Source organism: Chamaea fasciata, unplaced genomic scaffold (assembly GCF_029207755.1).
Source record: "Chamaea fasciata isolate MVZ Bird 193981 ecotype frontalis unplaced genomic scaffold, bChaFas1.0.hap1 SCAF_5, whole genome shotgun sequence".
In the NCBI taxonomy this organism is placed as follows: Eukaryota; Metazoa; Chordata; class Aves; order Passeriformes; family Sylviidae; genus Chamaea; species Chamaea fasciata.
Window position 1 is genome coordinate 15115056 of NW_027094090.1, and position 24365 is coordinate 15139420.

The 24365-nt window shown below is 40.6% G+C and overlaps 2 protein-coding genes across 2 annotated transcripts; both read left to right on the forward strand.

The window, feature by feature from the left end:
- The first annotated feature begins 816 nt into the window (after positions 1-816).
- On the forward strand, positions 817-12715 carry GTSE1 (G2 and S-phase expressed 1). Its single transcript, XM_066182930.1, is given in 13 exon segments — positions 817-915; positions 1522-1539; positions 1542-1605; positions 2298-2361; positions 2438-3041; positions 4155-4325; positions 5682-5829; positions 7000-7377; positions 7569-7641; positions 8052-8300; positions 9430-9628; positions 11189-11329; positions 12286-12715. Coding segments are annotated over 13 exon segments (2292 nt in total). The 3' UTR covers positions 12370-12715.
- A 267-nt stretch (positions 12716-12982) lies between these two features.
- On the forward strand, positions 12983-23767 carry TRMU (tRNA mitochondrial 2-thiouridylase). The gene is given in 12 exon segments (XM_066182931.1): positions 12983-13011; positions 13013-13329; positions 13770-13935; positions 16105-16211; positions 16767-16889; positions 18009-18181; positions 19115-19168; positions 19684-19750; positions 20569-20669; positions 21701-21845; positions 22081-22163; positions 23326-23767. Coding segments are annotated over 12 exon segments (1512 nt in total). The 3' UTR covers positions 23473-23767.
- The last annotated feature ends 598 nt before the right edge of the window (positions 23768-24365 follow it).

The window sequence follows — 24365 nt, forward strand, 5'->3', positions numbered from 1 at the left end:
ATGTTAGAAAAAATGTGAAGAGTGGTGTTTTCCCAGTGTTTTTTATGAACACGGTTCTACTTTTAAAAATTATTCTAACAGGCTGCTTTAATGGGACTGATAATAATAGTCTGTAGCTAGGACTGACATCCACAGATCTCTATTCCTTGTGCCACCTTAGGATCAGATATATTTCCCCTTCACAAAATCACAGAATCGTTAGGCTGGAAAAGACCTCTGAGTCCAGCCTTTGACTGAACATCACCTTGACAAGCAGACCGTGGCACTGAGCGCCACATCCAGTCTTTCCTTGAACACCTCCAGGATGATGACTCCACCACCTCCCTGGGCAGCCCATTCCAATGCCTAACCATGCTCTCTGTGATTAAATTCTTCTTATGTCCAAGCTGAACCTCCGTTTGGCTTCAATTCTAAAGTTAAGCTACCAAGACAACCATATCCAGCAAAGGTGTCAAGGAAACCAAAGAAATGGGTGCACAGCCCCCCCGCAGCCGTCACGGCGGCTGTGCCGGGAGTCACGGAGTACGCCACCACGGCCTCAAGGTGAGAACTTCTGCAACGCCCACACCCTGCTGAGGCTTTCCCTTGCGCTGCTGCCAGCACCGCGGCCGCACGGGCCGGCCAGGCAAGCCGAGCTGTGCAAGGACGACCCGCGGGGGTGAAGCACCACGGCCACGACCCGCGCAGGGGCGACGACCGGGCGGAGCGGGGCGGGGCAGCGCGGCCTGCGCAGCCCAGCAGAGCAGCGGTCGGGGCCCTGCTAACTACAAGCCCCAGAATGCACCGGAAGCGCTCGTGTATCCTTCGAACCTGCCAATGAGAGCGCGCGGGGCGCGTCACGTGAGCGGGGCGCGCTTTTCAAGCCCGTGCGGATGCGCAGAGCGGCTCGTGCGCGGCGGCGGTGAGGGGCGAGCGGTGAGCGCGCGGGGACGGCGGCGGGCCCCGCTCGGGCCCTTCCCTGGAGCCCCAGCTTGGTGCCCGGAGGCCTTTCACCGTTTCCCGTTGTGGTTAGGGAAGGGGGGGACCTGTGCGAGCTCGCCTGAGGTGGGGTGTTGGGCGGTCGGCGGGATGGTGAAGTGTGTGGTATCCCATAAACCACCTTTTCGGTGGCGCCCAGCGACAGGACGACTAGTAATATTAAGTTAAACTAAACCATAAGAAGTTTAATTTCAGCGGGAATAGGAACTTTACATCCATGGTGCCAGAAAATCGGAATACGCTGCCCAGGGAGGTCATGAAGTCTCCCTCTCTGGAGATATTCCTAACCCACGTGGAGGCGTTCCTGTGTAACCTGCTCCAGGTGACCCTGCCTTGATACGAGATTGGGCTAGATGATCTCCAGAGGTCCCTTCTATTCTCCCTAACTATTCTGTGATTCTGTGTGGCAGTCCCTAAATATGAGAGTCTTCAAAGGGAATGTTTGCCTCCTCACTAATTTCAGCATTATCATCAAAGTCTGTTAGCCTGTTGTTTGGTTTGGGTTTTTTTTTAAATCTCTTGCATGTCTCCTGTATTTTTCAGGTACTATGGAGGAAAAAAACGAAATGTCAGCACATAGCTTGAGTCACTTGACTGAAGAGAAACTGGATATTTGCATGAGCAATGGTAGGTGGAGAACACGCTGAGTTATTCTCTGTGTGGTATATCGCCTGTTATAGGTTAGGACAGCTCAGATCAGTAGACATCCCCTGCCTAACATCATGTTCTGTGTACTCACTTTCCTTGGATGGGCTGTTGTTGCCAATCTCAGAAGCCTCCTGAGGACCTTGTGGAGGAGCATGGTGCTAAAGGCTGTGTAATAGTGACTGATGTCATCAATCTCTCTTCTATATATCTAATCTGAGCTCCTCCCTTATCTAGCAGCTGCTGATTTATTTAGTGTATATATTAACTAATAAGAAAAGTAATCTTTCTCACTGGCTTCTGCGACTGTTCTGTGGTAGCCTGAACAAAAAAACAACTGCTGAATGGGACAAATGCATTGTCACATAGCTCTAGATTGCATGTTCTCACTTATTTTGAGTGGAGGCTGCTGATAAGATGCATTCCATGTTGCTGTTACAGCTGCTTAGAAATTACCATTAAGGTGTTTCACAGTATTTGGGCATTTGCAATTTTGATCATATTCACAATTGAAACTTAAATTTCTTGGACCTAAAATATGTTTTCCTAAGTTTAATATTTTAAACTTGGTAGCTAAAGCTGTTCTTGCCAGCTGACATCACTCACCAAATTGTCAGAGCATAATGCAATCATTTTAATTGCAAATCCATGCTGTGACAGAATCCTTTTTATAGTTTCAGACTTTTCTCTTCTGACCGATGAAAAGTTTGATTTTGACCTTTCCCTCTCTTCAGCAAGGTAAGTTATGTAAGTACTGTAGACCCTTCAAAATGGACACATGTGAGGTGCTGGGCTAAATTCTTTTTCTTTGTAGTGGAAATGAAGATGAAGTTTTTGTTGGACCCGTGGGACACAAAGAAAGATGTATTGCTGCCAGTCTTGAAGCAAAAAACTGTGTTTCTGCTTCTGATGATAAACTCCTGTGGAGCCCACTTCAAGGAGAGAAATTTGTGGAAATTTTCAAAGAAGCTCATTTGTTGGCACTGCAAATAGAGACTGGAAGCAAGAACAAGGAGACCAAAATAAGTCAATCAGAGGAACAGGAAGAGAAGATTGTAGAGACGTTTGTGGAGGACTCAAAGTCAAAGCGAAAGATACTGAGAAACAAAAGTATAGAAATAACTCCAAGGGCTATTAAACGGGAGACATTCTGTGTGCAGGACAGCCCAGCGTGTCAGCTGCCGCCTTGTTTTCAGAAGGCATCACATGAACTTGTGTCAGATGGCGAAGTACATGCTCTTCCTGCTCCTCCTAACAGAAGCCCTGTTAAAATTAGTGTGTCTCCTACAAAACATGCCAGTTTGCCCCTGACAGAGGAACAGAAAACTAAGGAAACAAATACAAAGGCAACTGGCAAACTGCCAGCGGCAAAACTGTCATCTGCCTTTGGAAAGAGCAAATTGTTGACAATTGACAAGGTAAAGTCAGGTTCTGGGCAACATTTTCTTCAAGTAAAGTCTGTGTTTTAGGAGTATTTAACCTGTCTATAATCCTTTATTTTTAAAAGTGAACTTTAGTCTTCTGCTACTTCTCTGCCTCATAAGATCCTTCGTCCGAAAACATATAGAGAAAAAAAAAATGAGGGCAGGTACTATGGTATAGTAACCAATTACCTTGTCAATTATGACAATGTAGAGCTTTTGCAAGTAAATTTCGTTTCAGTTGTAATCTTATTTTGTAAATACTATAATTCTTTGCTTTACTTCTAACTGGTTTCTGATGCTGCTGTGTTGCTGGTAAAATTACTGCAATGTTACACTTCATGTGTAATTTTACACTTAATTTTGCACTTAATGTGTAAAAGTGTCTTTATTTACTGTTAATCCTTGTCAATGAAAATGAATTCTGGGATAGCAAGGAAACAGTTGTGGTAGTGACCTTGTGAGCACAAATCCCAGTCTTTAGATAGAATATCTTTTGGATTTTATTGCTCTATGCTTTATAGCTTAGGCCCTAGTATGTATTACAGATTTTACTGAAGATGTGATAGGGGCTTCTTAAGAACCATCACCTATAGAAATGATTGGACTTTGATTTTTTCCTTTGTAGTATAAATTTCTTCTTGATTTTGTGTGCTGTAAGAAAAGGCATCTTAAATGCTTTAACTAGGCAAATTGTACCCCACTGTCTGAACAGTTTGCATGATGCAGTCTACTATTGTAATGTCTCACCTTTTGGAAGCCAAAGTAAAATAGAAGAATAATAAATGGAAAGTCCAATATAGCTCTGAGGTACATCTGTTACAGTACGGAGCACTATGTAGATGAAAATGATTATATGATTTATAGTGATGAATTCTTGCAGAACTGTCCTTACGTTGCTGTCCAGTATCTGGGTTCAAGCATGTCCTAGTCCTTGGCAAATACATTCACTAGACTTACTTCAGGCTGTATTTGTCTGAAGACTTCACTGGATTTGGAGGCTTCTTCATGGACTGTTGTCTCTGTTTCTGAACAGAATCAATGTAAAAAGCCTTATAGTGATTTCTAGAAGCACTAGTAGCTTTTAAAATGTTCCATTGAAATTTGCAGCTCAAACAAGGAAAAAATACTAGCATTTCTATGAAAAGAGACTTGAACAGCATGGGATCATCTGAAGATGTAATTTCTGATAAATCCAGTATTGCTTTAGATGCCGTTGAGTCTGTGTTCAGTAGCAGTTCCTCAGTGCAAGACACAAAAGTCCTTCCTGCACCAAGTAAGGTAATGGCAACCCTCCTTAATATGAAAAGAAGTTCTGTATTATTTCTGATGAAAAGAAATTAATATAGTTTGCTTTCTAATTTAATTTAAAGCTGTTGTGTAAAATGATTAAGGAAAAGTAATCAATGGTTTTATATCTGCCATTCTTGAATGTGTGCTCTAAGTCTGTAATACATAAATGTACTCAAGAGCAACTAAAAATGTGTTGGATTAACAAGCATTCCTTTGTTTTTAAAGCACTGGCTGTAGGTAAGTGATGAGCAGTTTCCTGTAAGAAAGTTTTTGATGTGTAGTTAACTACACCATATGAAAATGTTGCTGTAACTTGCATGAAGGTAGTATACCTATGGCTGTCAGTTGCTTTGAAGCTTTAAATGCTTATTTTAATGCTGGGTGCCCCTTCACTGAACTATAGAATTGTTGAGGTTGGAAGGGACCTTTTGAGGTTATCTGGTCCAATGACCTGCTCAAGCAGGGCCACATGGAGTCATTTGACCAGGCACATGGCCAGACAGCTTTTGAGTATCTCCAAGGATGAAGTTTTGGCAATCTCAGAGGGCGCCCGGTGTCAGTGATTGGTGACTCCTGAAGAAAGAAAAGTTTCCTGATGTTCAGAAGTAGAACCTACTGTGTTTTACTCTGCCCATTGCCTCCAGTCCTGTCACTGGGCACCACTGGCTACTGTCCTTTCGGATATTTCTGTGTATTGATGAGATCCACCTTGAGCCTTATCTTCTCCAGGCTGAGAAGTCCCAGCTTTTAGCCTTTCCTTAGGGGGGAGATGCTCCAGTCCCTTAACCATTTTAGGAGTTCTTTGTTGGACTCTTTCCAGTAGCTGCAAATCACTGTCATACTGTGGAGCCTGGAATTGTATGGAGATCTTCAGATGTGGGCTCTCAGTGCTGAGCAGAGAGCAGGATCACCTCCCTTCACTTGCTGCCAAGGCTCTTCCCTGTGCAGCCCAGGGTACTGTCAGCATTCTCTGCTGCAAGGGTGCATTGCAGCTCATGTTCAGTTGTCCACCTGCACGCCCAAGGGCCTGGCCTGCAGAGCTGCTTTCCAGCTGGTTGGTGCCCAGCATATACTGGTGCCTGGGCTGACACTTTTTATTCTTTAATTCCTTTAAATCCATAATCAGGTTTGTGGCAGGAATAAAAATAACCACCTCCTAGATCTGATGTTGCAGTTCTGTATAATAATCCAGATACAAGGATCTGTCTCTAAGAAAATTCACTTTTTAAAATGTAATCTGTCTTAAGGAGCTCCTCTAAAATTCACGAGTTCTCAAAGTTACAATACCAAGACAAATAATAGCAAAATAATGTGTTAAATGGGGCACTTTTTCTTTTGATTCAGCCTGGCTTAAGGAAGATGACATATCTGAAATGTCCTGGTGTTACCAGTGGTCTCACAAGAAAGACTACATCATCATCTTCATCATCAGTGTCCACCGTGAACTCAAGTCTTAATTCAAGTTTACCCATTTCTCCTATAGGCCAAAAAGGTAATCGCTTTTACTACAGATTTGTCACAAATCAAATTTGAAATAGTTAAGCATTTTCTGGGCTTTGGATTTGGAAGTGTTTTAATGGTGTTCAGTACATTCAATGGAGAACAAAATTTTCTTGGCTAGCCCAGTAAATCCCTGTGAACTAAAGATAAATGTTAGACATCCATAATTTTTAGATTTACTAGATTGATACAAACCTGCTGCCTCCATGTGAGCATGTGACACAGCTGGAAAGGAAGCAATGCCCCAGGAATTCTGTTCCCTTTATGCATGATCTCCTCTATTATAACTAAGAACATGATACATCTAACATCAAGAACATGAGCTTCTGAATGCTCTAAGCTTGTCTGACTGGAATTAAAAGAAAAAACACAATACCAAATTTGGAAGGAAGGTGGAAGGCATTATTCCACATTTCTGTAAGCCTAAATAAAGGATGAGCTTTACTCAAACAGATGGGAAAAACACCTTTAGAGAGGTAACACAGCCAAGAGGCTTGTACAGCATTGGAACCATCCATTTGACCATTTCAGTAAGCCCCAAAGGATCAGAAAAATAGTCTCCTAAAAGTGCTGACAGAGGTAAGTACTACAGTTCTTGTACATCTATCAAAATACCAAGTTTGAGCAAATTTTTATTTTGCACCTCATTTCTGGGAGATCAATAACATTTTTAAAAGCTTAGTGAGAACTATTTTATGCAATAGAACTGTCTAATCAAGATTCATCCTGTTAATGAAAGTAACCTACAGACTAAAAGTAAGAACTTTACAGAAATCTGGGAAAAATGCTTGTGTGGTAGTTTAGCCTGTGGTGTTAATCAGTGTAACTCAAACTATTACTTCTTGAAAGGATGCTTAATGGAACAGAGCCAGTTCTGCTGGGAGTAAATGCTGGAAGTAATTTGAATCTCCAAGCTGTTTTGGCATTCCTTGAAGAATATTCTTTCACTTCATTGCAGTAATTCAGGAATTTGGTGAGAAGACTATAAAATAAAATTGCCGAAGAATTTGAGGAATAAATTTTCAGTAGTTATATATATTCTCATTTTACTTGAATTGTTTGAACCTAAATTTAAATGCTGTAAATTGCTATTTTTCTTTCCTGTGTTAGTACAATTATTCTACTTAGTCAAAAACTTCAGACGTACAACTTTCTATTTCAGGAAAATCAAGCATGTCGTCAAAAGCTAGTGTGAGTGGCTCTAAGCTTTCATCTGGTACAAGCAGGCTGGCCTTTGTCAGACCTACCACAGTGTCATCTCTGCAGGCTGCCAATACTGAGAAATCCAGGAAGCAAGTGAGAGCAGCTAGTACTCCCAAAATATCTAGTGCAATAAGCCTGGCTAAATCTTCAGCTTCTGCAACATCATCTGAGGCTGCAGGCAGTGGAATTCAGAGACCAAGCTCTGTAACCAGTCTGCAGCAGCTATGTCAGCAGAATAAAGATGGGAGTTCAGCAAAAGGAAGCCTGTGTCCAAAGCCCAAGGCTAGAGTTTTGTCCGTTTCCACAAGTCAAACTAAGGCTCCTGTGAAGATTCAGGGTAAGCACATACCTTGTATGACCTGTCTTCTATTTTGGTTATTAAAAACAAATGTTACCTTGAAGGTTTGTTATTTGTTTCATTACATGTCTGTCCATCTTTAGGAAGGAGTTAGTATTTAACTGAAAGATAACTGCTATAAAAGAAATAAATATGAATCTGAAAGCAATTAACAAAACTTTTCTCTTTAGATGCAACACCAAACAAATTGGCACCAAAAGCAACACCATCTCTTGGATTAACATTTTGTGGCATACCTGGAAGGTAGGGCTTCACTGAAAATTGAATGCATTTGAGGCATCCTTCTTAGCATGCAACATGGTTGGGTGTTGCAACAGTCTTTTAGAAGTTCTAACTTCATTGTCTAGTCCCTTGAGACCTGCCAAGTTAGATGTGTTGATGCCTCTTGGAACCGATTTAAAACAAATCAAAACCCAAAACTAAACCAAATAACCCCTCCCACTCTATTCAGAAGAGGTTTCTTTGCAGTGCCAAATAGACTAAAATAATTCATTAAAAAATTTTTATCAAGTAAAGCCTTTACTATTGCTGAGATTATCACCTTTAAGGTGACTACTGTCCCCTTACTGATCAAAGAGAAGTGGATTTTTATTGTTTGGTAGAACAGTGTTCAGTTTCTAGAAGGTTTTGGCTAAGGCATGTTCCTTTTCTAGTGCCAGGGCAGTCAGCACTCCTCTGAAAGCCTCAGAAGATAACATCTTGCAGAGTTTTTGTTTTCCTGAGAAGTCCACCCCTATGACTCCTGCCAGTGTGAGACGGTCTGGCCTACCTACACCTGTCCGTCGGATCTCAGGGATCCCCACAGTGACTCCTAAAAGTGTATCAAGAATGGCATTTTCTCCACATGCTGCATCTCTTCGGCAGAGCTTCAGCTTTTCTACCAAAAAGACTTTTACAGATGGGTAAGACAGAAATCTTCATAGATGAAATGAGTATTGTAGGCAAACTGCCTCTGTGTGAGTTCTAGTGATGAGTCTTGGGTTTCAAGGGCCTCTGCTAAATCTTAGAATAAAGCATTTGAGCATAGAAAAGCCATAAAGGCCAAATAAAAATAACTTGTGAATGGTAAAATGCTATAAGCCCTACTGAGGTGAGTCAATATCTAACACTAAAGAATTACAGCTTTAATAGGAAATTATTTGTATTTCTTGAGCAAGGGAAAAATTTAAGACTTGTGTCTGATGCTCTGGTGTTATTTTGCTGTTGCCTTCTGATGAAGGGAAATAGCTGATTAAAATGCGTATCACTTTTAACTTTTGTTTTATATTGTGGCCAACGGTCTGTATAATTACACTTTTTAAAGCATCAGTCAAAAAGCCAAGAATTTTGTTGACTTGAACTTTATCTTCTGAGCAGCTTTACTTATGTTTTAATTCTGTTTGTTTTCTGTGAAAGTAGTGTTGCCTCCTTCATATTATCCACCCAGCATCTTCACACATATATATGTATGCAGGCTTGTTTGGTGGCTGGTGGAGGGGTACTGTATTAAAGTAGGAATGATTCATGGCAGAAAACTGTCATGTTACTTAGGCCAAAGGTCTCAGTCTTTTCTCTCAAGAAAACAATTCTGTCTACAATGACTTTATAACACTAATCAGACAACAGCCTCTGGTCTTCCAGCCAGGGTCAGTACTTCCTGTCAGCAGGGACTGAAGTGGGTTGCTCAGTGATACATACGCAAAATCAATTTTTGCTAGCTGTTCCAAGTTTAAAAAAAAAAAAACAACCCAAAAAAAACCCAACCAAAATACCTTGTGTCAAGTTTAGGCCAGATGGAAATGTCAAGTAAGATTAAATCCTTCATAATCCCATCTCTTTTTTTTGCATGGGTAGGCTATACTTTTTCTGCAGAATGAAATGTTTTGTATTTTGTGGCTAACTAGCATTTATTTGATAAAAATATGGGAAGCCTTTTGGTCATTTTACCTTAGGGTAAAAAAAGGAGAAAATGAGGTTAGAAATTGGCTTGTCTGTCTTTAGTAGTTAATGCTGATCAAAGAACTCAATTATCACTGGTGCTCTTTTCCCTAGTTCTAAACAGAAACAAGAGAATAAGACACAGACATCTTCAGAAGATGATACATCTCCTCCACCTGTCCAGCCTCTTGTACTTAACTTCTCACCAGACAAAGCTGCTACAGAAGGAGTAGAAAATGCACTTGAAGAGGTGAAAGTACAAAATGAGCTGGCTGAAGTACAAAATCAGCTGGCTGAAGAGAAACAACCTGAGGTAAGAAATCACAATATATTTTCCTACAAAGCTACTAAGTAAACTGCTTGGATTATTTCAAGATAAGGGATAAGAAGGGAAACCACTTCAGTATCCATGAAGTTAAAATGTGTTAGAATAATGAAATAATAGAATATTCTGAGTTGGAAGGGACCCATCAGAATCAAGTCCAGCTCCTGGCCCTGCACAGGGCATTCAGGAATCACACTAAACACTTCTTGAATACTGTCAGGCTGGTTACTGTGACCACTTGCCTGGGGAGCCTGTTCCAGTGCCCAACCACCCTCTGAGTGAAAAACCTTTTCCTGCTGTACAACCTAAACCTCCCAACTCAACTTCATGATGTTTCCCTGAGTCCTGTCACTGATCATGAGAATGAAGAGATCTCCCATGACAATGTCTCAGACCACAGTAAGGTGTCCCCTCACCTTCTCTTCTCCAGGCTGAACAGACCAAATGCCCTCAGCTGCTCCTCATAAGGAGCTCCTCATAATTCCCCTGCAGACCCATCACCCTCCTTGTTGCCTTCCTCTGGATGCTCTCAAATAGCTCAATGTCTTTTTATATTGGGGTGCCCAATTGGCGTAACCATGTGCACCCTCTAGTGTCTAAATTTAGCACTGAACATCATATGTTCAGTATCTCTATTAAGTGTGTTCCCATCTCAAATGCACTGTCAAATATTTGCAGATTGTATATGAAATTTCCCCTTTTGGAAGAGTACTGTGAAATCCTTGCAGCTTCAATTAGAGAAGTAATGTTGCAGGGCAGTTCATGTTGCAGCCTTAAAGCTCCTCCAGGGATTAAAAAAACCCTCCAAACCCAAAATACTGCTGTAGCTAAATTCAGTCACCTAAAAGGAGCACAAATCTGCATACAGTGAGGGAGGATTAAACCCCAAAGTCCACATAGCAGTAAACTTAAGTGTCAAGTAAATAGTTCAGTGAATACTTCCCCTCTCTCAGGAAGGTAGTGGCTTCATGTTGAAGCCACAGGCATTAAGAAGAAAGGAGTGAAGTTGTAGTTCTGAAATATTAACCTGCCCCAGTGCGTATTGATTTACAAATACTGAGGTTTAGAATAATCTTTGGATTGATTAGTTGATGATATTGTATCAGTATGTTTCTTGTTAGCTTCCTTGGTGGCATAAAGTGCATGTTTCAGTATTGCTTACTACATGTATGGGGTCGTAAACTGGACAAAAGGATAACTAGAGTGTGAAGCTGTAGAGAATAGTTTATATGGCTAAATAACATTGCACAATAATTGTAGTTAAATCATTTAAGTATTAAGAGGGTTACTAATCTTCTGGTTAAATTTAACTCAACTTTTAAGTGAGAAACTGTTTTATGCCCCAAGGGATGTCTTTTGCTTTGTCTTACTGCATTTTCCCTGCGATGCTAGCCACTGGCAGAGCAGGAGCTGAGGTTTCTACACTGTGTACAGTGAATCCTGCCTGAAAAACACCAAGCTGTACATTAAGCCTGATCTGTGATTATTTACAGCTGTATAAGCTAAACTGATTGCCAGTGGAGAAAACCTGAGGTTTTTTTTTTTAAGGCTTTGCTGCTAGATATTGGACCAGACAAATCTCTCCCACACCCTTCTGAATGTGAAAGTAGACCTTTGATTGACCTTTCCAATACTCCCGAAGTGAGTAAGATTACTTCTCCAAAGCCTGTGTTATCTGGGCAGATAAAGGTAAGTTTTATTCAAATCATCAGCTGCAAGTTATGTTAGTGGAAAAATGTCAACTGGCTGCATACCCTTGTCTGCAGAGCAATTCCACAATACTGTAGGAATTATTTAATATTAGCTCAATATGATATATATAATTAGGTCCTCTTAAGAAAATGTCATGTTTAAAAACAAATAATGTGTTCTGAACTAGAGCTCAGTGAGCAATCTGCAAATAAGAAAAGGAGGATGGAGAAAGAACTTAAAGCAGTTGTTATAGAATAAAACTGTTCTGAAGCAGGAAGTGAATGTTGTCTTCCGTAGAGTCGGCATGCTTGTTTCACCTTTCTTGCACATTTTCAGTTCTTGGCAGTAGCTCATTTGACTCAAAAAAGAAAGGATACCTCTCCTGTTTAGCTTCTCTCCTTAATAGAAGATGTGTGCTGTTGGAATCTGCTCTAGATTTTACAATAATTTCTGGGCAAATATCTTTTATACATTAGTGACTGGAAGGTAGATGCCTTTTGATCATTGTCAGATGAAAACTGGTAACTATGAGGATGCAGCCTTAGACTAAAAGTGTAGCTGGCGTGAACTGAGTATCAGTCCCTTCAGATTCTGTCAAAAGAGGAGTATTGCAGAACTCTGACTTTAGGGGGCATGTGCAGAGGAGTTCAGAAGTGCTGTGTCCTGTCTGGATGTCACTAGAATATGTGTAGTAGTGAAACTTAGAAAAGGCTTTTAGGTTTTTAACGTAAGTAGGGGTAATAACCACCTTGTGAGAAGCTTGTGCTTATATAAGAGTGAACATGTTTTTAAAAACCTGAACACAAAAGCTTGAGTGTGGTGCTTGTTTGTCTTCTAGATACTAATAGGAACCCTAAACAAGAAAAGTACTTGAGAGTAATAGAGATTATAGCTGCTAGTAGCTATGCACAACAGTTGACTACACATGCTAAATGTTACTGTTTTTCTTTCAGCTAATTGATTTGAGTTCTCCTCTTATCACTTTGAGCCCTGATGTAAACAAAGAAAATCTGGATTCCCCTCTACTCAAGTTCTGAATTTGAACTGAAATGAAGAATTCTTAGCAACTGTGATCTTTGAAGTGGTTTTGGTGTTATTCCTCGCTTGTATAATTATTTGAAGATGGCTGCAGATTGTCTGATGAATTGCATTAACAAAATAGAATTGTAACAGTCTTGATAGTCTGATAATGGTTTTGTTCATGGATGTGCTGCAATGGATATATTTAAACTATGTTGCACAAAAGCAAAATTTCAATTGGAATTCCAGTTTTTGAATTGGAAACCTGCTTCCTTACTTCCTATCCATTGTCATTCGATTCCTTCTATATACAACAAAGTTTTAATTTAAAATAAATGAGTTGTTTGCTAAACCTATACAAAATGGCAACTTTTTATCGCATACTTTGTATAGACTTCTCTAGTGTTTCACTAACAAATCATAATATGTAGGTAAAAACTAGTGGACTTCAGGGTGCCATAGCAAATTTGGAAGCAAACATTTTTACTATTGAATGCCAGTAGAATAAATCCAGCAGTTCCACCTGAATTTCTGTGATGCAAAGGAGAAGATAACAGCTTGTTACTGCCAGATGGTTTAGTCGTAGCTGCCCCCAGCTGGGATAAACTGGCTTATTCAAGGATAACTGACATGAAGCAATCAAAGGGAGATGTTTTCTTCGGCGTTTCTTCACGGTGCCGGGTCCCGTGGCTCAGGGGCAGTGGGAGGGGTCGGGGAGAGGACGCGTGAGGGTTTTGGGTGGCCTGACGAGGGCCCGAGCACTCCTCCGCTCCCTCCGCGGCGCTGTCCCGGTGCGCTCCCCTCGGCCCGCGCGGGCGCCGCCGCCGCCCGGCCCGGCCCGTCCCGGCGCGCAGGCGCGGCCCCGCGGGCGGAAGCGGCGGCGGCGGCGATGCTGGCGGCCCAGGCGCGGCGCGTGGCCTGCGCCGTGTCGGGCGGCGTGGACAGCGCCGTGGCCGCGCTGCTGCTGCGCCGCCGAGGTGCGGGGCTGGGGCGGCGACGGGAGGGAGCGAGGGCGGAGGGGCCCGGCCCTGCCCTGTGCCGTGCTGCGGGGCCCGCGCGTCCCCTCTCGGTGTCCGCACGGCCGGCTCGGGCCGGCTCCCCCCTAGGGCTGCTGGCGCGGCCTCTCGGCGGGCAGGGCAGCGCGGAGGGCCGGGCACCGCGGGGGCGGCGGGACGGCCCTAAGCGAGGGGGCGGGAGACGTCGCTTACCGTCCGCGTTAGGTTGCTAGAAGAGCTTGGGTTAGCTATTACCTAGAGGAAAAAACCGCAGCTGTACAGTAACTGCACTGTAAAACGTAGCACAGGGCTACTCACGTTTTCGGTAAAATACAGTTACTAAAGTCGTTCTTGAGAAACACAGGGTTTGTGTCCAGGCTGGAGGAGTTTTACTTGCTGTCACTCTTGCCTTCATTTCATAGGGTACCAGGTGACAGGTGTGTTCATGAAGAACTGGGACCCTCTGGATGAACAGGGAGCTTGCTCCATTGACAGAGATTGTGAAGATGCTTATCGTGTGTGCCAGAAGCTTGATATCCCATTTCACCAGGTTTCCTACGTGAAGGAGTACTGGAATGAAGTATTCAGGTAGAAATAAATTTACAATAGCTGGTGTTTCAGTTTATTAGTGTGGTATCCTGTTACAATGAAAAGTAAGACTGGACAGATAATGAGCAACGGCAATTCTTTGCGATTTTATCAATGCTAAGAGAAAGCCCTGAAGCCTGTTAAATATTGAGGAATTATTTATTCTCTCGTTTGTATTTAAGGTCAGAATTTATAGTTTGCTTTAGTATGGTTTTTTTTTGTTTTTTGGTTTTTTTTTTTTAGTTAATAGGAGAGTTCTTCTTGTGCGAGTGTGTAGAAATTGCTTTGTTGCAGCTTATTTCTTCAGCTACTGATTTACTGGCCCAACCTTATTGCAACTCGAAAAAAAAATTATTTAATGGGATACTGTTATTGTCTGTGTGTGTAACTTATGCAGTGCATTTTACATAAAGTGTGCTGAATCCAGTTTAGCACAAAACGATTGTGACCAAGCCTTGCTTCTTTAAACTTACAACAAATCTGAAACTGTTCTCTAAAGAGGGTGCTCAGATTTTCTGTGAACTTGTTGTACTTTAGGGAAGTTCTACACAGGAAAAGCTGAGAGATTTTCTTGGAAGGTAGGACAAGAAGGGGCATGTTGGTAGAAGAGCATAATTTATCTTTATGCACTGAACATAAGTACATAAAAATTGTTCCCTGATCTTCATCATCCCCCTTTACGTAGAGCTGTTACTACCTTACATGAAACTAAGGAATAACCTGGTTATGCTACTTGTACTGTATGTTGAAATGACATCAAGCTGAGCACCAAACTTTTGGACAGTCAGTGAAGAAAACAGCAAAATAGCTCTTTTCTGGGAAAGTTCACTCCATTTTTCCCCTTTTGGTGTGAGAGAATGAGTAAGTGCTACAAAACTGCTTGGAGTTCATTAGTGCAGTGTTTCCTGACTTTCTGTTACAAGTGTCTTGGTTTGTTTCAGAATCCTTTTTTCTTTACTCTCATCACTGATCTCAATTTTACTCCTCCTCTGGATCTCTCTTTAATGTGTTACTCACCATAAAACACCCTCTGAAACAAGAACTGTTCCAGGTCTTGTCTTTTCCATGGTTTGTGCAAAGCCTGTTTCAGTTCTTTCTGTCAGAGAGGGATCCAGTAGACACCTTTCATTGCCCTTTCTCTGACTCTGTGCTTTGCCAGAAGGTCTGAATTGGTGTGAGGGTGGCTTTGTGATAACTCCTTTACAGAACTCCTAGGGTACCATAAGAGTATGGTGTGAAGCCAGCAACTGGGAGGCAGCTCTGGGTAGACACAGGTGATTTAATTATTAGTATGGATTGTTGAATTCAGAACTTTAAGAAAGGGGTTAGAGAAAATAAGAGATATGTTGCTTTATTTTCTGTTTTTTAATGTAGTGTTACACGGTAAGGAAGAAGCAATTGTGTTTCAGATAGAGAAAAATAAAACCAAATACTGGGATTACTGTTGTTCTTTTAAATCTAGTCTGTGCTCTCAGTTCTTAAGTGCAGTGGCTACTGACAACAGCCTGTCAAACAAAATGATGCAGTGATAAGGCCTTTTGATATCTCAGAGTAGCGTTGTATGCTGGTTTAATTTCATTATTTATAATTTCAGTGTTTTCAAGTGAATAATAGTAATTATGCAGCAGTGTAAAACTACTACATAGCTTCAAGAAACTTAGAATTTCTAGAAAGGAAAAAAAAACAAAACCAGGAAAAAGTCTTTAAAATTAAGCCCCATGAGTGACTGCTTGTGGTGACATTATTGCAGCTGAAGTTACTGTCTGTTCACTTGAGACACTCCTGGTGTGTATCACCATATTGTCCCACTGAAAAATTAAATATGGTTGTTTCATTCTGAAGGTAAGTATTCTGTGAGAGATGAGTAGGATGTGCACAGTGGGTAGCCACATCTGCCCAGAGGGAATATTAATTTAATAAAGTAGGGTTGCAAGATTGTAAAGTGATAATTCGACCCTGTCCTCAGTGCACTTTGGAGAAAATCTTCCAGACATTGGTTTTTTGCACATTAAAATCAAATGGGTATTTTATTTCTAACATAAAATGTTTACAGTGACTGGGTCTTCTCTGGGACTGGGACTCAGCTTCTCATATTTAAACACTGTCCAGTTTCAGAGAGTATTATGCATGTTAGTGATTCTGATAGACATTTGAATCTTTATTTTACAGTGACCTCTTAAAAGAGTATGAATTGGGAAGGACGCCTAATCCCGATATTTTGTGTAACAAGCACATCAAATTCAACTACTTTCTGCATTATGCTATGGATAACCTTGGTAAGGCATTTTCAAGTGTGTCAATACAGAGTGTGTGCCATGAAAATGCTTAAAGGGAACAGACTCTTTAAAAGGTGGGGAAGTACATGAGTTGATGTGCATGCCTAACTCATATCTCTGTCCTAGCATGTCAATAATAGCAAAGTATTTGGTTTTAAGATTGCTTTTACATGAAGAATCATAGAATGGTTCAGGTTGGGAGGGACCTTTAAAGGTCATCTAGTCCAGCTCCCCTGCCCTGGGCAGGGACATCTTCCACTAGATTAGGTTGCTTATATGTAGGAACAGATTTATTTCAGGGACATGCATTGACCTGACCATTAAGTTTTGCATTCTTAGGTGGTCCTTAAAGTACAAAAGCACAAGTGCTGGCATGCTGGTGAATAGTTTGCATTATTTAAATAGCAGGAGTACAATTATTGTCTAAGACTTCTCTATCGGTTTTCTTCTTTCATTGCATTCTGCTTTTCTTACTGTGTGTTTGCAATTGTGTTTTGAACTGTGAATTTCAAGTTTGTGCCTTTATGTTATGTTTGGTTTTTCTTTCCTCGATAGGAGCAGATGCAATTGCTACTGGGCATTACGCCAGGACCTCACTGGAGGATGAGGAAGTGTTTCAACAGAAACATACTAAAAGACCACAGAAGCTTTTCAGAAACCGTTTTGAAGTTAGAAATAGTAAGTTGTGTCTTCATTTTGTGTTTTGTCCTCCACATGAAAGAGAAATTTAAACTATATTTGGTGTCACAGAATCAGGGATGTTTGTGACCTTATACACAATGATTACCGATTAAACCCCAGCCTTTGTCGATAGTTGTTTGTGCTAAACAAGGTATTTACATTACTGAAAATGGCCCTGACTTGTCAAGCATTACATTTTCTTGTTCTAAGAGTCAGATGAATGTCTGATATATGGTGAGAAGCATGCTATACCCAAAGGGAAAAAACCTTGTAAACTAAAGCTATGCAAAGCTGCCACAGTGATTATTTTACATTACAGATTCCCTGCTTTTGTTTCTCCACCCCTGGACTTCAAGGGGTTTATTTGTTCTTTGTTTTAATTTTACTTCTGGAAAGTTGAAATGTCCCCAGCTGGACCTATGGGCTATATATGTGGCAGACTGTGATTTACAGATGTTGTGTTTTGTGATGGGCTTCCTTGCCCTGTGACTGAGATGTTGTATCACCAGTTGTGACTGAACTATTGGCCTGTAGTTTGTGTTTGAGTCAAGAAACACATAAGTAGTGTTTGTACAACAGCAGAGCTATTAACTTATAAAGACGGGGGGCAGAACATGATTGAAAAAGCTGTACCAATTCTATTTTGTCTAGGTAATCAGAAGGTTTCATCTATTTTAAAGAAAAAGGTCAAGTTCTCATCTCTGAGCATTGGTAATAGCTCCACAAATTTCTCAAATTATTTATTTCTGCTAGGGTGATTTCAAGGCAAAAGAGTGTCTTTCTGAAGAACAGTATACTCCCAAGATACTTGAAGTTGTTTTTGTTTTTTGTGTTGTTGATGTCCTTGGCAGTGACACATGCACTACTGAAACAGATGAGGCAGTGTAAGTCTTTTTAAGATTCTGCATAGTACAAAACCAGAATCTTCTAGACCTTTTTAGTAATGAGAAAATATCCCAGTGTTTTTGTTAGATTTTGAAAAACATGTAAAATACTGTCTCTAACATGTATTTGAAAATAATAAATCAGAAATGTTGATTGTGAAACAAAATACTAAAGCAATCTGAACCATTACTAGAGGTTATGTTGAATTGTTTTATGTATTTCACTTTGCAGCTGTGAAACTCCTTCAAGGGGCTGACCTCTTTAAGGACCAGACCTTCTTTCTAAGTCAGATTTCACAGGATGCTTTGAGGAAAACCATCTTCCCTTTAGGGGATTTAACAAAAAGTTTTGTAAAGAAGATAGCAGCAGAACATGACCTTCATCATGTGCTAAAGAAAAAAGAGGCATGGTAACACTTAAAACTCTTTTGTATTTCTCTGTAAAACAACTTTCCTGAGCTTTTTGAACTTTAATCTGTGACAAGCCATCCGTTTCTATAGTTGGAATAATGTAATAGGTTGGGAATAATTTTTCATAGCTGGCTGCTTCCTTGAAAGTACTTCTAGGAGCTTGTGGTTAGTTGTGAATTTTAGCTTGCCGTTGTATCTCAGATGAACTAAGATGGAGGTGAATGTGTAGGATGCTATGAGCCTAAAGGAACGCATCTTCTATCACAGCAAGGGAGAAGCTTTTGTTCTTTATTCTCCATAGCTTTTAAGAGCTTTCTCACTTAAAATTATTTCTCACTATGTCTTTAGAAATTGGATCATACTGTTTTTTCCACTGTTACTCTTAAAAAAAGTAAAGTTATGTTTCTCTGAGAACTAAGACTTCATGAGTTGATCTTAAAAACTTTAATGCAGGCAGTAGTTATGTTGCTGATGCTGCCTTGATTGCTTTTCATGCTTATATTCAGCCTCCTAAATGGATGTTTGAAGAATGTCAGCAGTTACTGGAAGGAAAAAAAAGCCTATTTGGTTCTGAAAATGGGTTTTTCCAAGAGATGGACCATCACTGTATCATTTTGTTACTTTTGTACTTTCATATGAAAGTGAAGTCTGTTTTTAATATACATACGGTCTAGTCACTAAGGTTAATGTATTTATTGAAGAGATGTTCTACTTCCTATTATCCCTCTTCTGTGCTGACAGCTCTCACTGATTGTGTATAGAATTAGTTTATCTATGTTGCAACAGGTGTTGTGGATTTGTTTATGAGATGCCTAAGATAGTTTGGGATACACAGGAGGGGAAAAAAAAATCTTGGACAGATTATTAATAGACCTTACTTATGTTTTTCTCTGCTTTTGTGTATTGAATTCCATGTTTCTTTTTCAGAGTATGGGGGTCTGTTTCATTGGTAAAAGAAACTTTGAAAATTTCCTTCTTGAGGTGAGCAAGACTAAATCTTTGACAGTCTTTGTTTCGTTCTGGTACTCAGTTTTTAAAACACTGTCTATAGAAAAATTATCTAGCAGCTTGTGGCCCTCTGTAAGTAGCAATGTCCCACCTGCTTTTGCAGTCACAAGCCTAGTTAGATGCTGACACCCACACCTGTAGGAAGCATCTTACCCTCTGCCAGGTGTCACTCATTTTCTGGAGCAATAGAGTGAACATGCACTCCTGTGCCTGCCAGGCTCTGACAAATGATTGGAATGTGAGAGGGACAAAGTGCTGGATCCTGCTGTCTCCTGACATATGTGAGGATAGGAGAAGTGAAGCCTGGAATAACTGCTCATAGGGACTGCCCTTCCTGCTTTTATCTGAGAGCGGCATCAAGCTGCTTAGGCAGAGTTTGCTTCTTAAAGATTTATTTTTCAGCTTTGAGAGAATGTAGTGACAGAATCTGGAATATACTATGAGGTTTTCTTGGGCTGTCTTGTGACTTACCTCTTCCTCTTTGTTAGTATTTGGAACCTCAACCAGGTAACTTTGTTTCCATTGAAGATAAGAAGGTGATGGGAAGACACAAAGGTAATTGGCTAACCCACCTCAATAACTTACTTTTAGATAAATGCAACAATACCACTTTTATTTGGAGGGACAAATTTTGGGAAATTTCAAAGGAGTCTACAGGTTTTACCCAGTTTGTTATACCATGGAAACTTTGCTGTATATAATAGTAGAGCCTTGAACTACAACTGATTCTTGGTGATTTGTTCCATATTGCAAGAAAACAAATAATTATTAGGGTTGCTCTCTTGATACTAAGTAGTTGTTATTTTAATACCAAGAGACCATTGTTCACTTAATTCCTTCAAAATTACTGTGCTTCAGTTCCATATTCTTTAGTACCTAAACTTGGCAGAAGAAAATGTACCTCAGTGATGCACAGCAGGATATCATCAAACATGGGCAGCTTAACTTTTCCTTTTCTCCTGTGTGTTCTTCCTTTGCTGTCCTCAGTTCAAGCTGCCAGAGCTGAGTTCCTCTTCCAAGTGATTTATGATAATAGGATGTTATACTGGTGCATAAAAGTAAGGGAGACTGGCAAGACTGAATGGTACATAACCCACAAATTGAAACTGAAGTAAATAAATGTATGTCTTTTATAAGACCTAGGAATGCTACAGTTGAAATGGATTAATTTGTAATCTTCAGTTTACATTTCAGGTACAGATGGAATTTCAAGTAAATGTTAGTTTAGTTTGTGGCTGGCCCTCTTCTCTAAGACAGCTTGGTTTGTTATTCTTTGTTTAGGGGTAAAGTTCTGGGGAAATGATTTTAATGTGCTCTTCTGAAAGTAAAAGATAAAAAGTTGCTAGCAGCATTCCATTTTCATATTTCTTTAGGTTGGTTCCTCTTCACAATAGGCCAGAGGGCTCGGCTGGCGGGCCTCAGTGATGCTTGGTTTGTTGTAGACAAAGATGTCAGCACTGGAGATGTCTTTGTGGTGAGTTAATTAACACTGGGTTTGCAAATGACTTAATGAATGCATTTTGTGACTGCTGCTGTATGGAACTTGAGCCTAACCTGGGCAGAATTCTTGGCTTTCCTCCTGGGGAAACAAGAACCAACTAGCATAGCAGCAGCAGATGTGAAACATCTTTTCCAAACAGGCTTTTCATGGGTACCAGGCTGTTAGAGATTTTGGTGTGGAGCTTTTCCAAGCAAAGGGCAGATACTGAAAAGAATCAGCCAATCTCTGAGCTCTCATTTTCTACTCTAAAACATGAGGGTTTTATCTTAGTTATTATGATGTTGTTTATAAAATGTGCATTACCTTGGTTTATGATTTATTGCTGCTTTGTTTTGTAGCAAAAGAATGAGGGGCCAGGGACACAGTTTTATCGTTTTGAAAACTGAGGCAGAATATGTATGCTAAATAATAAATAATTGGTGTGTTAATGGCTAATGATAAGAGGTGATGCAGCGTTCTGCAGCCTGCTAGCATTGATAATATTTCTTCCTGTTCATGCAGTTGTTATTCTTCCTGGATAGTGATGTGATTATAATGAGGTGTTCTGCTACTTGTTGATAAGCCAGTGCAGGGCACCATAATCAAATGAGAATTGAGAAAAAACAGACAGGAGCACGAAGAAGAATTTTTATGTCCTGCAGCGAGTTTGTCAAATGCAATGCCTTTGCTGGGGAGGTGTTCATTTGGGAAGCTGGAGAAGAGAGAAGGAGCATCTTGTTGAGATAGGGTAGAGAAGGTCATATTTCTGAACTCAGCCTGAAGAAGGCAGAAATGCAATTGGAGGGAAAAGCATACAAGAAGAGAGACATGACTCTGAGGAGCAGAAGACTGACAAATCATTCAGGCTTGCTTTAGCCTAATTTAAGTGCTAATAAGTGTTTGCTTTCTTGCTCATACTGCCTGCATTTTGCTATGGCTTGATGCTTCTTCTGTATTTCATGCTTCACTTTACAAGTTACATGCTCTTTGACAAAAACATCAGCAATAAATAAACGTATTTTAAGGCACCGTCAAGCAATCACCCTGCTCTGTACAGAGACCTGCTGCGGACAAACCGAGTGCACTGGATAGCAGAGGAGCCTCCAGCAGAGCTCGTTAGAGAGAAGATGATGGAGTGTCATTTCAGATTTCGGCACCAGATGGCACTGGGTAGTCAAACCTTGTTTTTCTTTTGTCTCAGTTTGTGAAACTCTGCTAGCGAGTTCATGTAGTTCTGCAATAATAGTGGCTAGTTTTTGGCTTGGCCTTCTTGTTTCTGCAGTGTCTTACAAAACAATTCTGTGCAGTAGTATCTTGGCTTAGATCTGTTTAGCCTTGGTTTTCCAAATTCTTTAGCATGAACATAATGGTTAACTGTCAGGTGTTTGATCATTTTCTGCTCTAGTGCCTTGTGTCCTGACTCTAAACCAAGATGGGAGTGTGTGGGTAACACTAGTGAAGCCAGCAAGAGCTATCACACCTGGACAGGTAAGTTATTAGAAATAGTTTTCCTTCCATTTTTGTGTTTTACCTTATCTGGCTAATAAAACAGGGTAGCTTTTTTATTAGCTGGAGCCAAGTAATTAATTTATTTGCATGTGAGAGTGGTTAGCTCTATTTTGACTGTTTATCAGCTATTTTCAGGGAGATTGTTTCTAGTTCTAATGGTCTGTTGTTATCTGTATAGTCTAAGAAACTTGCTTACAAATTCTAGAAATACATTGAAGCATCTCTGGTAATCAGTTGTATATGCAAGAAATAGATTTTAAAAGGCATTAATTTGGTAATTGCCTGCTTAGTATGGGTTTAGTGTTCAAACCTGTTTATAGTGAGACTGGTGAATCCCATTGTCCTGCACAGAACTGAGAAGAGGTGCTGTGCCTGAAAGGGATTCCTTTTGACATTGCCAATATAAAGATACTCCATCACATTCCAGCACACTGGCTCTCAAGCATTCCCTGCATCCCTTCTCCCAGCATAGTCCCCAATACTTAGGGGCCCGTGGGACACATCAGGAGGGAAATTACCTGAGAATTGTTCATAGTGGAGAGAAGCTGAGAAGAATCCAGCCAGAGCTTATGAGAGGCATGAGAAGCCCCTGAGTGCCAGGAGCTGCTGAGCCAGTAACCAGGTTCTATACTGTCAGGTAGTGAGACAAGGCAGGAGACCTGGGCTCCCCTCTCCTGCAGGAACCTGCTGAGCTCATCAGGTAGCTCCAGTTGCTTCCTTGGAGATGGTCTGCTGCCACAGTCCTCCGTCCCCTTCCTGTTTGGACAAGTGCCACTGTAGGCTGGGTACAGTTCCCTGGGGAAGATCCAGTGAAGATGCAGATGATACGTATGTCATCCCCTTTGGAAAGGAAACTTTCCAGCACAATCCATTCCACCTCAGTAACTGAAGAGTTCTGAGATAGCCTTGTAGAAGTTCATGATGAAATTTCCACCAACATTTTCATAAATTTACGCTCATGTGAACCTACAAATCCTCTGTAATTTGGGGGCTTTTGTTTGTCTCAGTTGTTTTGGTTTTTTTAAGATTTAGACAGAACAAATATAAATTGCTCACTGTCTAGCAGGTCTTGCACAGCCTGCAGTTGCTCACCATGGTTTTTGCAGCTGCTAAAAAGACTTTACCTGTGTTTATCTCCTAGTTTGCTGTGTTCTACAAGGGAGACGAGTGCCTGGGCAGTGGGAAGATCCTGAGGATAGGCCCATCAGTGTATACCTTGCAACAGGGCAAGAACCGAGAGGAGAATCCAAAGAAGGAAGAAATTGACAAAATAGAACCAGCAACATAACACCTGGGATTGTTTACTGAAGGACTTTGGAGGATTTGCTGCCTGAGAACAATAGAAACTATAATAAATGCAGTTTTTAAGGCCAGTTAACCAGAGAGACCCAACTCTTGACTGTTAGCACTGAAGGAGTTTAAAACTAAAGCCGGTCTGGTGCAATTTTGCTGGACTGCATGGTGCTGTTTATATTAATATGTATCAAGGGATGTCCTAAGGTCTTCTGTAATAGTAGTTACACATACAAGAATTTTAAAACAAAAATCGTGTCTGAAATAATAAATTTATCTCTTATGTGTAAGTGAAATGCTTTTTTGCCCCTTACTTCAAGGTACCTGTCCCTACTAAAGTATATATGTTATTTTACACTAAATGTATGCTTGTGCTTTAACTCTGGAAGAGGAATGAGTGATGTTTAAGTTCAGCATTTGGAATGGACTCCAGGCAACAGATACTTATTTTTCATTTTTGACAGTTTTATAGAAAATGCATTGGATTTTTAAACTGTATTAAGTAGTTGCTTCAGGTGTTTACATAAATCAGAATTACAAATTTTAGGGGCTTTACAGTCTTGAATGTCAAATGTTTTCACACAACTGACTAATTTTCTGTTAACTGCTGAGGTCTGAGGCTGTTTTGTTTGTCTCCTGGAGAAGAGAATGCATTGTTGTGCTTGAGAAAAGTGCATATTCACAGGGATTTCCTTATTGTGGATCAAGCTTAATATAGACCTGATAATGACTGGATCTTGGCATGTCTCAAAATGGAGTGGTCTTAGGAAGAGCTGAATACTCCATCCAAATTAGATAGGTTTATAAGGACTGGGTGCATATTGAGGATACCCCAAACTTCTAATAAAACTTTATTGCAGCAAGTTAGCAAAAATGAATTCCTGTCTT